The sequence below is a fragment of the Amphibalanus amphitrite genome, unplaced genomic scaffold, assembly GCF_019059575.1.
Source record: "Amphibalanus amphitrite isolate SeventyFive unplaced genomic scaffold, NRLGWU_Aamphi_draft 000236F_arrow, whole genome shotgun sequence".
Classification (NCBI taxonomy): Eukaryota; Metazoa; Arthropoda; class Thecostraca; order Balanomorpha; family Balanidae; genus Amphibalanus; species Amphibalanus amphitrite.
Genome location: NW_024881731.1, coordinates 351,156 through 367,540, shown reverse-complemented (window position 1 = coordinate 367,540; position 16,385 = coordinate 351,156). Strand labels below are relative to the sequence as shown.

The 16,385-nt window shown below is 50.4% G+C and overlaps 1 protein-coding gene across 1 annotated transcript; it reads right to left on the bottom strand.

Annotated features, from left to right (window-relative positions):
• Positions 1–4,919: 4,919 nt before the first annotated feature.
• On the bottom strand, positions 4,920–14,956 carry LOC122385990 (mucin-19-like). Its single transcript, XM_043374752.1, has 2 exons — positions 14,917–14,956; positions 4,920–11,706 (listed from the first exon to the last, which is right to left on the bottom strand). The coding sequence occupies exons 1-2, from the start codon at positions 14,926–14,928 to the stop codon at positions 5,251–5,253; spliced, it is 6,468 nt and encodes a 2,155-aa protein (XP_043230687.1). The 5' UTR covers positions 14,929–14,956; the 3' UTR covers positions 4,920–5,250.
• Positions 14,957–16,385: the final 1,429 nt, after the last annotated feature.

Here is a 16,385-nt window from a genome sequence, read left to right as displayed (position 1 = left end):
CGGTACGTACCCCGACCCCAGTAACCCTACCTGGAGGCCCCGTCACGGTACCGGCTACCGCTGCCCCGGTACCCCGGTCGGCGGTCTCCTATGTCCGGTCTTCCGGGTCCCTGTAAGTAGTACCAACCCCTACCCACCTACCCCTGTCCCACTCCCGGTAGCCTTGCCTCGTAACTCGTAACAGGTCTGTCCCCTGCTTCAGTACGTACACCTGCCTTAGTCAGCACCTGTCCTGGTGCTCCTGCCCCTCAAACGGTACCTCTGCACTTTAACCCACCCTTTGCCCTCGCATCCGCCCGCAGTGTCCTTGCCTTTATACCTCTCCCAGCCCGTCCGGTGGCTCAGTCGGTAGAGCGTTGGACGCGTGGCGAGAGCACGCGTCCCGGCATAGTTCGAAGCGCGACGGACGCTCGATGTTTATGAGCCTCCTTGTGGGTATGGTTGCGGTTGGTGACAGGCCGTATCCAGCCGAAGTCAGTCATGGGGGAACGGTGAACCGGCCGTGCGCGGCTATGTGCGTACTGCAGTACGCACATAAGCATGATTAACGTTAAACTTCGAACTCTTAATTCTGCCATAGACCAGGAATTGCACGATTTGGAGGGTATACGGCGGGGCTAACGCACAAGCTTTGCCTAGTGGGGGCACTGCCCTTGTGAATCCTCTATTCAAAAGGCTCGCACTAAATTAAAAAAGTAGGTAAGTACCAAAGCTTGGTACCCTTCACGTTGACCTGGTACTGCAGGTGTCCCAGTGATTGCAGCTCTCTGGGCTGGCGCCCTATATGCCAATGATGCCTTGTCGGTCCCCTGCCCGGGTACATACTTGCCCAATGCCCTGTCTGGTGTTCAGCGCCTTGATGTCCCTCGCATCTGGTGTCCTCCCTCATGCTCCTGCCGATGTCTCGGCACCCATTACAAGCTTATCTGATATAACAGGTGCCTCCTGCTTCTGCCTCGATGACCGACCGGCGACCGGTGTCATGCCCTTGACCGGTGTCTCCTGCACCTCGGTGTCCGGTGACGGTGTCTGGTGACCTGTGCCTCCATCTCTGGTCAGTGTCCAGTCATGTCTTTATGTTGTGTGCATGTCATCGTATCGCTCCATCGGCATTCAACGTCCCATGTGACCAGTGGTTTCCGCATGCGATAGGATGAGCGATAAACGATTAACGATAATTATCGCTGTTAAGTACCTAAATCGGTTATCGTTATCGTTTATTGCTAAATTTTCAAAATTATCGCTCATCCACTTATCGCAAGTTACAAAAATTATGAACGATAAACGATGAAATGTAAAACGGGATGGTGGAAAAATGGAAGACAATCGACAGTGTATGCCGCGCGACAGTATGTGTGCGCAACCTGTTGCCATCTGCTAAGTGTATAGATCTGCAAATAAACTTTAAGTACACTTATTTAAGCTGTATTTCTTATCGCTTTTGTTGTCGCTGTTCAAGACAATTATCGTTATCGTTGAATCGTTTATCGTTTCGTTACCGCTGTTAAAAACAGATACCGTTATCGTTTTATCGTTTCGTTATCGCTGTTAAATAAACAATTATCTTTATCGTTTCATCGTTTCATCGCTATCACTGTTAATTTTTATATTTTTATCGTTTATCGTTTATCGTTATCACAAACCTGTCTTATCGTTTTATCGTTATCGCAGGTCCGAAAATTAGTTATCGCGGAAAGCACTGCATGTGACGTTGTCCCACGTCCCTATGTCTGCCCGTATAGGCAACTAATTAAAAATAATTTAGTGCGGCAAATTCGTCGGCCCTCTATTACGTTAAAACTACCCACTGCCTTCACTTTTTTAGCTTTCCAGCCCCTCGCCTATCAGTCAAATAATGACATGTGATGGGTTTCCAAGTCCCAACGAAAAGTCACCTATAACCGCTTAGAAAAAAAATCACTTCATACCTACCTATCTTTTCATTCGTGGTTTCCACCGACCTATCTGTATTCACAGATGGCTCATACAGCATTGTGCGCATCGTGCACCCTTCTGTCATGACCGGTCGAAGTAAAACCGATACATGTCAGGCATCAGTCCCACGGACACCTCGGGCGGCGTGCCGCGATAGCCGTGTGTCGAGCAGGAAAACAGCGCCGTCCGCCGCTCCCGACCAGGAAAGTTCCCGGTCGCTGCCAGTGGATCCTAGGAGCTCCTCGAGCGGTGCGGTGGGTCCATCCCAGGGCTGCAGCCACCTGCAGTTAATTCGTTGGGTAGCCGCACAGCACAGATCCCGTTGCTATCTGGGTCCCTCGGATCAATCAATGAATCACCGTTGTTGCGGTGATCAAACTTGACATTTAAAATTTAAAGCTTTTTGGTGAATGTGCTTATGTATAGTCTCTCTTCAAAGCACCACAACACGGGGAAAAGAAGTATTGGTGAACCAACCAACGGTTAAAATCGGTTCGGCCTTCTCTCCCCTTCGCCACCCCGATATCCTCATCTATTATATCGTCAATGTAAAGTGGCTCGGTGACTCAAATTTAGCAGCCTTCTCTCGGTCGGCTTGATGGCACAAGTGTACAGTGTACTTAGAACTTAAGGCCTGGCTACACTATGCGTTTTCTGCGTGCGTTTTTGCAGGTTTGCGTGTTTTGCGTAATATCGTTCTAGGAAAAAAGTTATAAACAATATAATTTTTTCTTTGGTTATATACAAAAGCTAATATAACTCTTATGTAACTAAAATTTAAGGTGAAAAACATCACAAAAACGTAATATCGTTCTCTTTTCTAGAACGATATCACGCAAAACACGCAAACACGCAAAAAACGCACGAAGAAAACGCATAGTGTAGCCAGCGCCTTTACACTGTATGTGTTATGTGTAACCAATAGACCATGCTTATTGCTTATATAATGTTGATCGTCTTTTGAGATGTACGGGGTGTCCCAAGAAAAGTTTACCCAGAAAATTCCTTCGAATTTTTTGTTTTTAATCCGACCATTATAAAAATTGGCATTTTTCATAGCCAAAAACACGGCAAACACGAAAAACATAAGAATTATCATTCAGGATATAAAATATCTTTGGGAAAACGTTTTGTATTAACACATTTAATTTCGACACATCCCGCAGACGTTAACGTCTGTGTTTCAAACCAGGACTCAATCATCATCGAACTGATAATGATAGGTATGGTTCACATTAAACAAGTAGGTACTAAAAAAAATAATGACAAGAATGATGCCTGCAGGGCTGAACTGAGTCGCACACTACTAAAAAATGTCACCAACAAGGTCTCCCCATGGGAGGCTCGTCGGCCTAAGGGCAAATGCCGACTTAACGCCTTGCTGAGGCTCTGAGGCCTCAGAGCCTCAGTCCATGCTATTTCTTCACAAAAAAACGGTCCAAGCAAGATCAAAAGTATCCGTCTAGCCCTAACCTAAAGCCAGTACCTACAAACAGAAAAAGGGAAAATAAAAGTGAGGGCCATATTGCATAATAACATTTGGTGTGTCTTAGCAAAACGAATATTTTTAGAAAATTTCATTCACAGGACATATTTTACATTTGACTCCTTTGAGTTCATGTTCGGCAGTTCAGACCACACTCCGTCTAAAAAGATCTGAACAGAATGGGTAGTCTCTCGAGCGGGGTTTCTGAAGATTTGCTGAAAGAGCGTCTTTGGCTGCCGTGCCTATTTTAGTGGGTCGACTAGTCGTCTGTGCAGTTCCGCAGGCGTGCCATGCGTTCAGTTGTGTGTGAGGAGTCGAGGGCTGACTGTTCAGCGGAGCCTGTCGCCTATCTCGACTTGAGGGTAGGCTGTACCGCAACACGCGGGAGCGCTGCGGCACAGTCCGGCATCTCAGTCAGATGATACTCGGCTCTCTGCGACCGCAAGACCGTTCCATTCCAGGCTCTGCGAGTCCTATAGTTAAAGGGACCCTCCCACCTTCAAAAAAGTTAATGAATTGGCATGAAAGTGATGTCGCTCGGTTCAGAAAGAGCAAAAATGAATATCTACCAAATTTCATCGAAAAATATTCACCGGTTTTCAAGATATTAGACTTTTACTTTTGTTTACTTTTTGGGATCTCCGCTGTTCCTAGCGACTTTATTTGAAAGTGCGGCATTTGTTGCGCGCAAAGCAGCATATACCACCGCGTGCTGCCAAACGTTTTAGTAAAAGATTTAAAAATCGTTAGATCTCCGCTGACGTCACAAATTCTAAGGGGGCATACCAATGCATTAGCCCCTTAGAATCCGAAAACTGCAAGTTTGAAATTCCATATCTCCGAATTAAAGCATTTTTCGATGTTGTGAATGCCCAAACCGGTATTTTCAGGCCATGGCCACCAATTTGGCTATCTCAACTCAAAACTAATGTTAAGGTGGGAGGGTCCCTTTAATTGGTTATTTTTCACTTATGGTGGGTAATTGAACGAGAGTACCTATTGCTTGAAAGGCTGGGAAATGATGAAGTTTCCTTGTGCCTAACTTCGATAATAACCAGCGCCTAGATTCACCAACGTTTTTGATGGTTAGCTAAATTTTATTTGCATTTTTAGCATATGTACAGGGAGCGGTCATGTTTACCTAGGCGTGTCATCTTAGAAAAACAATGTTTTATGTCGTTGCAAAACGACTTCTGCTTCTTAAGGCATGGCTAGTTATTAGATAACGCATGAGCAGAACTGTTTGCAACAACCAACAACGTGGGCTCATTAGTCGCTAGGCGCAGCATTCACCTCGGAAGCATCGGACAGAAGTTTATTTTTCCTCCTATTTCAGACGCCCTAGTCTACTTGCCCAATGCCCCATGTGTCCATATGCTAGTTCAGCCTAACCTATAACTGCAAGTGCGTCCTAACTCCTACGGAATCGTCGTGTGTATCTGTTTTTGCGTATATGGCCTCCCTGTTTGTCACCGAATGAGAACTACCAAAAAAGCACTTAGATTTAAAATATATTCGTGAAAACATATTCATGAGCACAATTACATGCATACAAATGACGACCATCAGCCGTATGGCATCCCGCATACTATTTTAAATATAGCTTCAACAGAAGAGACACACATCCTCAGTGATGCAAAATAGGCGGATACACGATGTTGTCAGGGATGCGGCACTCGTGGGCCGAGCTGGAGCGGACCCGTGTCGGCGGGGTGTGGGTACAAATTTACAAGACATTGCCGTCTGACGCGGCTGCGCACAGGGCGCCGACTACCAGACGACTCACAACAGAGTCACGGGGCGGTGCCTCCCCTCGCGGCGCGGCACCATCAACCGTGGTAGTAGGAGTGACTCCTCAGGCCGGACAGCGCCCTCCACAGGGAGCCGTGAGAGGGCGTTCGCGTGTAGTGGGGGTACTGCGCCGGCGCCGCGGCTGCTGGCGGCGGGACGGGCGCCGACGTCGCGACGGGCGACGGCGTCGCGACGGGCGCCGGCGTCGTTTTAACGGTCTTCCGGACGCTGGCCTCTGTGGAGTAGTAGACGACCTCTGCGGGGACGTCTTCCGTCGTCGTATCTGCTGAGGAGGACTTCCTGGACTTGGAGTTCTTAGACGAAGATTCTGAGACGGGCTCGGCTTCAACAACAAAGGGTTCAGGCTCGGTTGTTTTAGCTCCAGTCTCATGCTGGAGCTCGGACTGAAAGTTCTGCCCGTCCTTTTGCGATGATTCGGTGGTGGGCTCTGGCTCACCTCTTCTGCTGCTTTTTGATTTTCTTTTGGGCGCCGCCTCGGTCGTTGTCTCTTGCTTAGGCTCAGGCTCTGGCTCTGGCTCTGGCTCCGGTTCAGGCTCTGGCTCAGGTGTGTTGGTCCTCCTATTCTTCTTTCGTTTTCTCGAGGACCATTCCGTGCTGGGCTCCGTGGTAGGTTCGGTCGTCGGCTCGGGTTCGGGCTCTGTCGACTGCTCAGGTGCTGCCTCAGTTGTCGCCGGCTCAGACCTGGACTTATTCTTCCTCTTCTTTGACTTTCCGGTCGTGGTTTCCGGCTCTGGCTCAGTCGTCGGCTCTGGCTCAGGCTGGGGCTCGGTAGTCGGCTCTGCTTCGGTGGTGGTCTCTACCTTGTTTTTGCGGCGTCTGGGCTCAGGCCTGTTTGAAGATGCGCTCGGACCACTGGGATCTGACGTGCTACTTTCGCTTTGGATGGACTCTTCGGTGGAAGCGCTGCTTTTGCTTGCTTTGCCTTCTTTAGTAGTTTTCGATTGATTTTCACCTGCCTTAGATGCATCAGACTGGGTAGCTTCAGCTGGTTCTTGCACTTCAATCACAACGGGTTCATAGTCGTAAGCACTTGGAGGAGGTCGTGCGATAACTTGGAAGCCGTATCCGGGGTAGAACACTCGTGCGTCGTTTTTCAGATTGAAAAGCTGCCTCCAGAGATGTGAGTGCATTTCGCGGAAAGCCTGAACTTCAGGACGTCGCTGCACTGGCGTCGTGCTCTTTGATTCAGCTTTGCTGACCTCGAACAGAGGTAGTATCCCTTCTTGGACATGGTCCTTGGAACTTTCAGTTTGGCTGGCATCAGCACTTACATTTTCAGGCGTGGTTGTGTCGGTCTTAGTAGTTTCTTGTGTTCCAATACTGATTTCCTCGGCTATTGGCTTTTGATCCTGCTTTCCAGCATTTGGTGTTTCGACGGCCGCTTCGACAATTACGGGAGGAATCGTTGGTGCAGCAGTAGTGAACTCAGTGATCAGAGGAAAATGTTCAGATAGGGCACTCTGTCCCACATCAGCAGGCAAATATCCAGCGATGGGCTTCGGCCTCTCTTCAAGTGGACGATCACCTGCGATAGGTTTCGGTCTTGCAGCAAAGTGGGGAGGTGCTTGGACTAGCTCTTGGCTGGGGACAACCCGTCCATCACTGGAGGCTTCCGTCTGCTCCAATGATACTCCCGCAGCACCCAGCCGACGAGTTGCCAGAGACGGTTTCAGTATTTCCGCGGCAGTTAGTTGGCCATGAGCATGTCCTGAAATACTGTGAGATAGACTAGCAGGAGTTTGGCCAGTGGCGAACACAGAAGTTAGAGGGTCAGGCGCGGGCGTCGACTGTTCGACTGCTGAAGTCGTGTCCCCCTGTCTCTCTTTTGCTGCCTCAACCAGATCAAACACACTTCTCAATAAGAGTTCATGAGCTCTTTTAGCGGCAACTACTTCGGGAAGGTTGCGAATGTTGTCAGGCAGTTGTTTGAAAATGTCGCTGATGCCGAAGTCTTTCGCAGCCTTCATGAAGGCCATGTCTTGCGATGAAAGTCCAGCAAGCTGGGCTGCCATATTGGGTTGGCTGATATGGGTAACAGCTTGTTGAGGTTGTTGGAAGCTATTGGGCAGATCGCGGTGTGGTGGCTGAAGAGTTTGATGAAGTGGTTGAATCAGTTGACCTTGATGCTGTTGGGTTTGCTGATAGAAATCAGCTGTTCCTTGAGTAGACTGACTGGGCTCCTGAGGCGGAAGGAAAGGTTGCTCTGGGCGCTGGAAAGGAGTATGTGTAAGAGCATCATGAGGACCTTGAATGTCTTGCTGACGAGGTTGAGATGGCAGGAATTGTTGTTGGGACTGTTTGTCAGTGCGCGAGTCAAGTTGTTGTTCAAAGCCAAAAGTCTGCTCAGTGTTCTTGAAGGGGTTAAAAGTGCTCGGTAGCTGAACCTTACGCTCATTAAAGACAGACCCCAGTGCAAACGGAACGTCCTGGAGATCTGCCGGCAGATTAAGGTATGCTTGATCAGCCTCAGATAATCCAGCCTGAGAGGTTGGCTCCCCTATCGCAAGAACATCTTCACCCTGAAGCTCTGCCGCCTTGTCGGAAAGGCCAGCAGCACTGAGAAGCTCAAGAAGAGAGAAGCCTGGTTTCTGGGATAGCTGTTCTTGATGCTGCTGAAGAGGTGGTACGTCAGACGATACCGACTGTTCCAGGGTCGGTGGCTGCGTTGTAGTTGGCGGCTCCATGGCCTTTTTCATGGTGGCTTTCATGGTGGCCTCATATACGTTCTTTGCTCGGATGAGCTCCGCAGCAGCGAGGTCCTGAGCTCGCTTTCCAGCAGGACCCGCCACTTTAAGAGAATCTTCATACGCGGCATGCGCTTGAGCTAGCTCAGCAACAGCCTTCGCATGAGCCAGCTCGGCGTCGTCTATCTGGCTGCCGGAAACTTCCTGACCTGTGAGTGCGTTTGGCTGTGATACATCTTCAGCACCGCCAACGGTGGAGAGAGACAGCGTGTCCTGGGTAGCCGGTGCCACTGGCTGCGACACTGCTGCATGCTGTTCTGAAATAACATCGGCTGCAGGCTGCTCTTGCACCACGTCCTCTATGGGCTGCTCGACAGGCGCCTTGAACGCTGGGAGCTGGATTTGAATGGGTTCTGTGCCTGAAAGGGTGGCCTCAAACGCAGCTCTTGCCTTATTCAATTCGGCAAGGGTCAGTTCCTGTACTCGTGCACCTCCAGGACCCGGCACCTTCAGAGATGCTTGGTAGGCTGCATGTGCTTGAGCTAATTCAGCCAAAGCCTGCGTCTGCTCAATGCTAATCTGGCCGTCAGCAATATGGGTCATCGCCTGCTGAACGGTTTTCGAAGAAACATCAGATCCTCCTTGTCCAATGACAGATTGAGGAAGTGTTTGACTTTGTGGAACATCCAAGGTTGCTCCAGCAGCAGTCTGCAACTCCACCGAGGACGTTCCAGGGGTAGACTGCGCTTCCACTGGCGTCCCTTCTGCCTGAATTCTTTGACTTTGACGTGCTTCGTCAGCAGCCTTCAGTGCAGCTTCATATGCCGCTTGTGCACGAGTTAACTCAGCCAGGGCAAGAGATCTGACTCGCTCACCGGACGGGCCAGTTATCTTCAGTGCGTCTTGATAAGCTGCATGGGCCTTTGCCAGTTCAGCCACGGCACTGGCCTGACGTTGATCCTTTGCTGCTGAAACGGCCAGAGAGGCTACGTAGGCAGCCTCATCCTCTGTGGGCTGTGAGTCGCTGCTGACTTCGGACAGAGCGGATGGTTCGGCATCCTTCGTTACCGCCCCACTGGGCACACCAGGGAGTGCGCCTTCGATGGAAGCAGCGGGTAAGTCCAGCTCCTCTGTCGCTTGAGGTCCCGTTTGAGACAAGGTGGCTGTGGATCCCAAAGAAGCTGGAACGGGAGCCTGTGATTGAGGTGTGGAAAGGCCTTCCGGGGCATCAATTGACTCAGGAGCTTTCTCTACGGGTTCTCCGGATGTTTCCAAGATGGCCTCAAAGGCAGCCTTAGCCCGGAGCAGTTCAGCCTTAGTCAAAGCCATAACTCGCTGTCCTTCAAAACCAGTTGCTGTCATGGCAGCCTCATAAGCTGTTTGAGCCTGAATTAAGTCAGCTGCAGCCTTCGCTTGTTCTTTGTTCTTGGGAGCTCCTGTTGCCGAGAAAGATGCCGCGAAGGCAGCTTGAGCCCTGGCGAGCTGTGCCTCGCTTAGAAGCGGACTCTCTTCAGGGGCATCTGTTGGTGCCGGAGCTGTTGGGGCAGCCAAAGCTGCTTCATATGCTTCTTGCGCTTTTGTCAATTCTTCAAGAGCCAGTTCTTGAATTTGTTTTCCTGCAGCTCCTGAGGCCTTCAATGATTCCTTATAAGCAGCATGGGCCTGAGCCAGCTTGGCAACAGCCTGTATTTGTGCGAATTCGGCTTCAGCCGACAAGCCACCGCCTTCTTTCTGCGATTCGGGTTTCGGTACAGCCTGTTGGTCCCCGGGAACAGTTGGAAGAGGAGCCGGTGCGACAGCCGGTGTAGGTGGCTGCTCGCTTGGACTTGGTGAAGGAGCTGTAGTGGGCTCTGGTGCTGGTGGAGAAACTTCTTCACTAGCCAGCTTTGCGGCAGCTTCATAGGCCTCTTGTGCTTTTGTAAGATCGGCCAAGGCCAGAGCTTGTATTCTTTCGCCCGCTGGACCAGGAACTTTGCGCGCTGCCTCGAAAGCAGCATATGCTTGGTTAAGCTCAGCCTCTGCCTGTGCTTTCGCCAGCTCAGCGTGACTCGGCCGGGAAATGACTGGCTCAGGAATGGTCGGCTGTTGTGCCTTCGTGGCTGGGAACTGATCTGGTAGGCTTGTGTGCTGAGAGGGCTCGGGAGTTGGAAGAAGTGGGTTGGTATTGAGACTGATCGCGGAACCAAGCGAAGATTCCGTCGGGGCAGGTGCTGCTTGGCTATTGACTGGACTGGGACTGTCACTACCAGTGACAAGTGCAGCGTTCTGCGTCTGTTCTTGGTTACCTTGGCTTAGAAATGCGGCATAGGCGGCTTGTACGGCTTCCAGTCCTTTTACGCCCTCTAAGTCTGCTAGAGACAAATCTGATCCAGACGACCCTAGGAATGCCTCGAAAGCAGCTTGGGCAGCATGGGCAGCCTCAGATACCTCGGGATCTGCAGAAGCAGGCTCTTCAACAGCTACAACAGCAGGCTCTTCAACGATCACAGCAACGGGCTTTTCTACTGCTACCACGGCGGGCTCCTCAACAGCTGCAGGGGAACCCATTGAGGCGAGGGCAGCCTGCATCGCTAGCACGCGCTCGATTTCGCCCCTTGTGGACTCCGAAGCGGTAGACAAGTCCAGGACGATGCCGGTGGACTCGCCTGACGTCTCCGGTGCCGCGGCCTCGGGTGCCGCCGACTCTGGTCCGCCGGCAGTGATCCCCAGCGACTCTGCGTACGCGGCCAGGGCCTCCTGAGCGCGCTGGATGTCCTCAGCCGTCGGGTTATCGACTTCGAACAAACTGAAAGGGGGCAGGCTGAGCTCGGATGGCGATGAGGCAGCGGCGGGGGCGGCTGGCGCCTCACTGGTGGTCGGGGGACTGGGGGTGGTTGCACTGACGAGGTTACCAGCTCCGGCTCCGATGGCCCTGGTGCGGTGCTGAGAGCCCTCGGCGGTCGCTCGCTGCAGCTGCGCGAGATAATCAGCCTCGAACTGAGCATACACGCTGGGGTCGGCAGTGTAGGCAAGCGGCTCCTCGATACCCGAAAACCCAGCCTGCAGGCCAGGCACCGCAGCGCCAAGGCCGGCGAAGAAGCTCGGGTCGAAGGGCCCAGTAAAGTCCTGTCCTTGCGCTTCAGGCTTAGGAGCAGCCGTCGTAGTAGTCGTCGTTGTCGTTGCAGTAGTAGTGGTTGGTTCTTGAATGGCGAACTCTGTCAGACCGGGAGCTTCGGCTGCGAAGAACTGAGCCAGCGCAGAATCCGAGAATCCATTATTGGCGGCCCAGGTCCAGATGTCTTCAGCCCCACCTGCAGCGGCCTCGGCTTCTGCGGCGAGAACGTCGGTGCCATCGAGCGCCCCCGAGGCTGCGGCTTCAGCCTTCGAACCCTTCAGCGTGGGGAACGTCGGCTTCTTCTTCTTCAGTGGCTTTGGTGCGAAGGCGCCGATTTTGGTGGCAGCGGCGGCCACACTGCCGGGGTTGTTGAGGGCGTCGAGCTGCGCGAAGGTGAGGTCCGCCGCCTCCTGGGCGGCCTGCGGCAGCTGCGGAGCCGTCAGCGACGGCGGCGTGGGATTGCTCGACCAGGGCCAGTAGAGCACCGTGGAGGTGCCCGGCCCGGCCGCTGGGTTCGGCGCATTGAACTGGCTGAGGTCGAAGTAGGTAGAGGGGCTGAAGGGCAGGAACGGGTTGGCCAGCGGAGAAGTGGCCGGCTGCTGCTGTTGCTGCTGCTGTTGCTGTGGCTGCTGCTGCTGCTGACCAGGAAACCTGAACGGCACCGCCCGCGCGGTGGCTAGCAGGCACAAGGCCACCTGTAAAAGGCAGAAACAAGTGTCAAGTGCCTCTGTTTTCCTCTGATCAATAAACGAGTGCGGCATCATGCCTCTGACTGGCCCTTCCCACTGCTATTGTTCCAGGCCTTATGAAGACCGTTAAAGGAAAACACTTTAAATGATTCCATAATGGGTGAAAACCATCACATTATTGTACCTACGATAGCCTAAATAAGTACACAAAACTTGATGTGTTTCCCCACCGGTCTATAGGCGAATGCATAGTTTCCTTAAATTCAATCGTTGCTCATTCTTCCTATTCATGAAATGTCTTAAATAATTGACAATGATAAAAAATAAGATAAAATAGATAGTGCACGCATTCCTACCGACGAATGCGTCTTATTACATAAAGCGTCGAGTGATCGCCTGATCCACTAGGCGCTGTACGGAAACAGTGCGATCGATTCCCGAGCCGTCTATGTGCAGTCGCGTGTCACCAGGAGGGTGCCCGTTCACCTTGGTTTGCCCGCCGATACCATCTGTCGGCGGGGCCGGCCGCCGCCGCTGCCGTCCGAGCCGGATTCTCACCGACAGCCTGGCCAAAACAAATAGTTCCCGGCGGCCGAACGAAAAATACCACAAAGCTTTTGGTCCATTTTTTGGATCGACTGTGGCGGACAGAGCCAGCCTGCCTTATGGCGCCGTCCGGTGTAGCGTGACACGGCTCCTATTGTCGGCCGCATTTTGAGTCCATCTTTCCTCGTCGGTCGGTCGGCCAGCCCGTTCCCGGACCCTGGCGGCCACCGGCGGGTTGTGTCGGACCGGCCGCACCGCCGCCACCGAGCCTCATCACCAGGAAGGTGAGATCACCAGGAATATGCACCACTGACGGCCTTGCTACGCATCAATGGCACTCGGCGTGCGGTCAATTCGGTACAATCCCGGAAATTTGCAGGGTAATTAGCATAGTACGCACGCAATGCCACATATGGTCAATTGTAAATGGCTGGCCATGGCCCGGGTGACCTTCGTCAATCAAGCTAGAGTCTTGGTATTTTCCTAAAGTACGTAAAATAAAGACTTCAATGCGTTAATTATTCGATGTATGTGGCTTCAATTTAGCAAAATGTACAACCCGACGGCTCAAACTTAAATATAATGTTATATGTTATGTCATTTTTATGTTTTCCATGCTAGTTATATAAAGGTCAATTACACTAGAAAAGCGTCTGAATAAACGAGCAAGCTGAACATTTTCATCTTTCGTAATCAAGATTTGTATGATCTTTTATATCTCTCATCCTGAAAACAAGTGATAAAAACTCAAGCTTACAATATTGTTGACTAACCAAAGCTTTCACTCAAAACAGTTCTTACTTTGCTAGTCTACAGTCCTCTGGGCATGGGCAAGAAATATTTTCGAATAGACGGGCCAATTTGGAGAGTGGTGCTTAATGTGCTCAAGCATTGCAAACGGTGGCCCATTAAGCCAGAGTTGTACAGTCTGCCACCGAACATCCTCGTAGATCATTTTCGTCAGGAGAAAGCAGCGAGGGCAGAAACGGCTCAAATGGAAACTTCGCCACCGTTCGCCACACGCTTCCTACTAAGCTGCATAATGAGTGATTCACATTAAAGTAGCCCTTTTGTCTTCTATTTCTCTGACGTAACGAACACAGACGGAAACATCAGTAGCTCACAATTGTGTTAGGTTATTTCCTCGTTTCTTCTCTCCGTTAACATATTTTTTAGCATTTGCTTTCCTTGTATTTACAAGACTTCATTGCACAACAGGGCACAAACAATATAAACCATGAGTTGTTAACAGTGATCCAATTTTATACAATAAGGTGTGGTTCTTCAAGGATGGAAAATCAGAAAAAAGGTGATTGATTGATGGTTAGAACCGTTCCCACGGATAAAGCCTTCCGTTCGCGTTAGCTCAACAAATGTCGCAATCAGTGAATATCTAACAGACAACTGTTAACGACACTACGCAGGCCAGGTGCCGTCTGCGTGGCGCCGGGCGACCATCATGGAATAGGTAAACTTCGATTGTGAATATGGCCACAAAAATAAGCTGGCACCCGTGACTCCTACCCCTACACTTAACCCGTGATTCTGTATACGGCCACTGCTGGTTGACCATAAATTTTAATTTGGATGATTTGGAACATCTTTAAAATTCATTGAGCATAGGTCAATGAATTTTGTGTAACGAGTTCAAATGAAATGCAGACAAATCAGTGACGAAACAAAACTTGGATTAATTTGCAAGAAACCACTATCCTTATTCTTTTTCAATTCTACCCAATCGAATATCTATGGCGACAACAAGCAAAAAGCAGGTGGGATTTTTTTTTTTTGCTTTAAGTAAAACCATTATACCTCCAGTCCAGATGTTTATAAAAATATCACTTACTGAGAATCCAACAATACGCTAAAGCAAGTTTATGTTCGTATTTTTCTTACCAAAATGACCGATTCTCACATTTGCTTACACATTAGGGAGTCAATCAAATAAACTGGAACTGCAATATTCGCTTTCTGAGATCTGCTTATTTCTGATAACTGCCTCAGACATGAATATTTAACATTAATTAGAGCATATATTCATGGAACTAAACATGAAACTTGTATGAAAAAGACATACGTATTACACAGCAGTAATGTAAAAATACGTTAATCTAATTGAAGTTCAAGTAATATCGGCAAAAGTAGTAGGTACCTAATTAAATGCAAGCATTGCTAATTTTCAAAAATGAGAACAAATATTAAAGTGAACTTTTGCGATATTCGATGATATTCGCACTGACATTTCTTTTCATACGAAAATTAGAGAGGTAATGATATTAAAATGCCTCGTTTGATCCATTCTCTTTACTGAGATTTCATTTTGTATTGCTGATTGGTATGTTTTTTTATTCATGCATCTAATTTGATGCAATCAGCGAATTATTGTCTGCTAAATCAAAATCACATAGACGTCCATACATATAGCATAGCATAGCAAGCCTCCAACGGCTCCACTAGCTTCGCATGGCTTTCCCACGCCATCGCTCAGTATCTGGCCTTTCTGGATGCGCCTCTGGCGTGTGCCGCTCTCCGGGAGCGGTGATTGGTCATCTGCCGCCACTCTGGGACGCTGATTGGTCACATCCGGTCACGTGCCGCCTCTCCGCGCTGTCACACACACTGCACACGGTCTCCGAGGTGCCACGGGGTTCGCGCGCGCGCGGCACTTACCGCCAGTCGCATGGTGGCTGAGGATGGCGAACTGACTGCGGCGTCGGCCGACCGGGCCGTCTATATATGGCCTCGGTAGCGTGCCGCGACACCCGCGAATCCTCCGGCCGTCACTGGGCTGATGGCCCCCGATAGCCAGTGGCGACTCCAGAGCCAGGAAAACGGACAGACGGAGCACTCCCGGATCAGACCGAGGTCCTCGCGCGCTCCGTCCTTCCCCACAGAGAGAATATCGTCCAGCGCGAACTCTTCAGCCAGCCCATCTTCTTCTCTGGCCGAAGCGCGCTGGTCAGCTGATATGGTCACAGAGTCGAGAGCGTCACACCCCTGTTGCAGGTCCGCGCGGTACCGGAGGCGCCCTGGGAGCGTCCTGGTCCGCCCGGTGTCCGGTTTTCCTCCTGTCCACCCCTGCACGTCCTGACTGGGCAGTGTCGACGTGGTTTGGTCAGGGCGACCGACACCCACACTAACTGATACTGGACACACTATCAGGGCTTCATGAAAGGGAGGCAGCTGAAACACAGTTCAGTCGATTAAAACTGCACCCGACCAGTCGCACCGTAGCACCCAACTCAACTGATCAGCCACAGAAAGAGTAAACGCAACCGACCAGCACCGCAGGGGCAAACTCAACCGACCATCCACAGAGGGAAGTAAGTTAACTGATCAACCCCAGGAGGAGACGACTGAACTGGCCACGGTACCAGTCTCTAAAGGATCCAACTCAAAAGATCAACCCCCAAAGAAAATTATATTATTCGGCCCAGGAAGAAAACCCACCCAACCGAATCACCAGGAGGCAACTCAAACGACCAACCACAAAGAGAGCAAAGTCTCCCGACCAGCCAGAGACGAAGCAAACTCAACCGACCTGTTACATAACGAGTAAGCTCGGGCGATTAATTCCAAAAGGATCCAACTAAAAAGACCAGGCCGCTGGCTAACTCAGTTCGAAACCTCAGTTCAGAGCACACCGCTCTCATCCACACTGTTCTATTGCTCAGTATCCTTCGTTGTTACATGCTGTCCTTAGGACAGAAGTTTTAATGCTAGGAGCGCTGTAACTTATAGTATATCAGAACATAACGAATTAGTGCTAACAGATATCACGCTTAGTTCCCTTTCATGCATACCGTTCTGATGCTAAGTGCTTTTATACAGAGTTATCAGCAAAGACGCGCGCGGCTCATCAGGCAGAAGATATCTATCATCATGCCACTTTATGCGTTACCTCTGCCACTCTGTGTACGAAAGAACTCTTACTTCGCAGAGGTAGGCCTTTCTTTCTTGCTGAAACAGTCGATGTTATAAAAGAAGCTTTTTGCCGCTCCAGAGGGAAATCGCCAATCGTTAGCAAAAGATAAATCGCTTCTTTCAACCAAACCAATCAATACTTCTTTACAAGTTTTGCTGCAAATGTATCAAACACTTTTTGTGTCGCCGTATGTTTATTACTTTGTTTATATGAA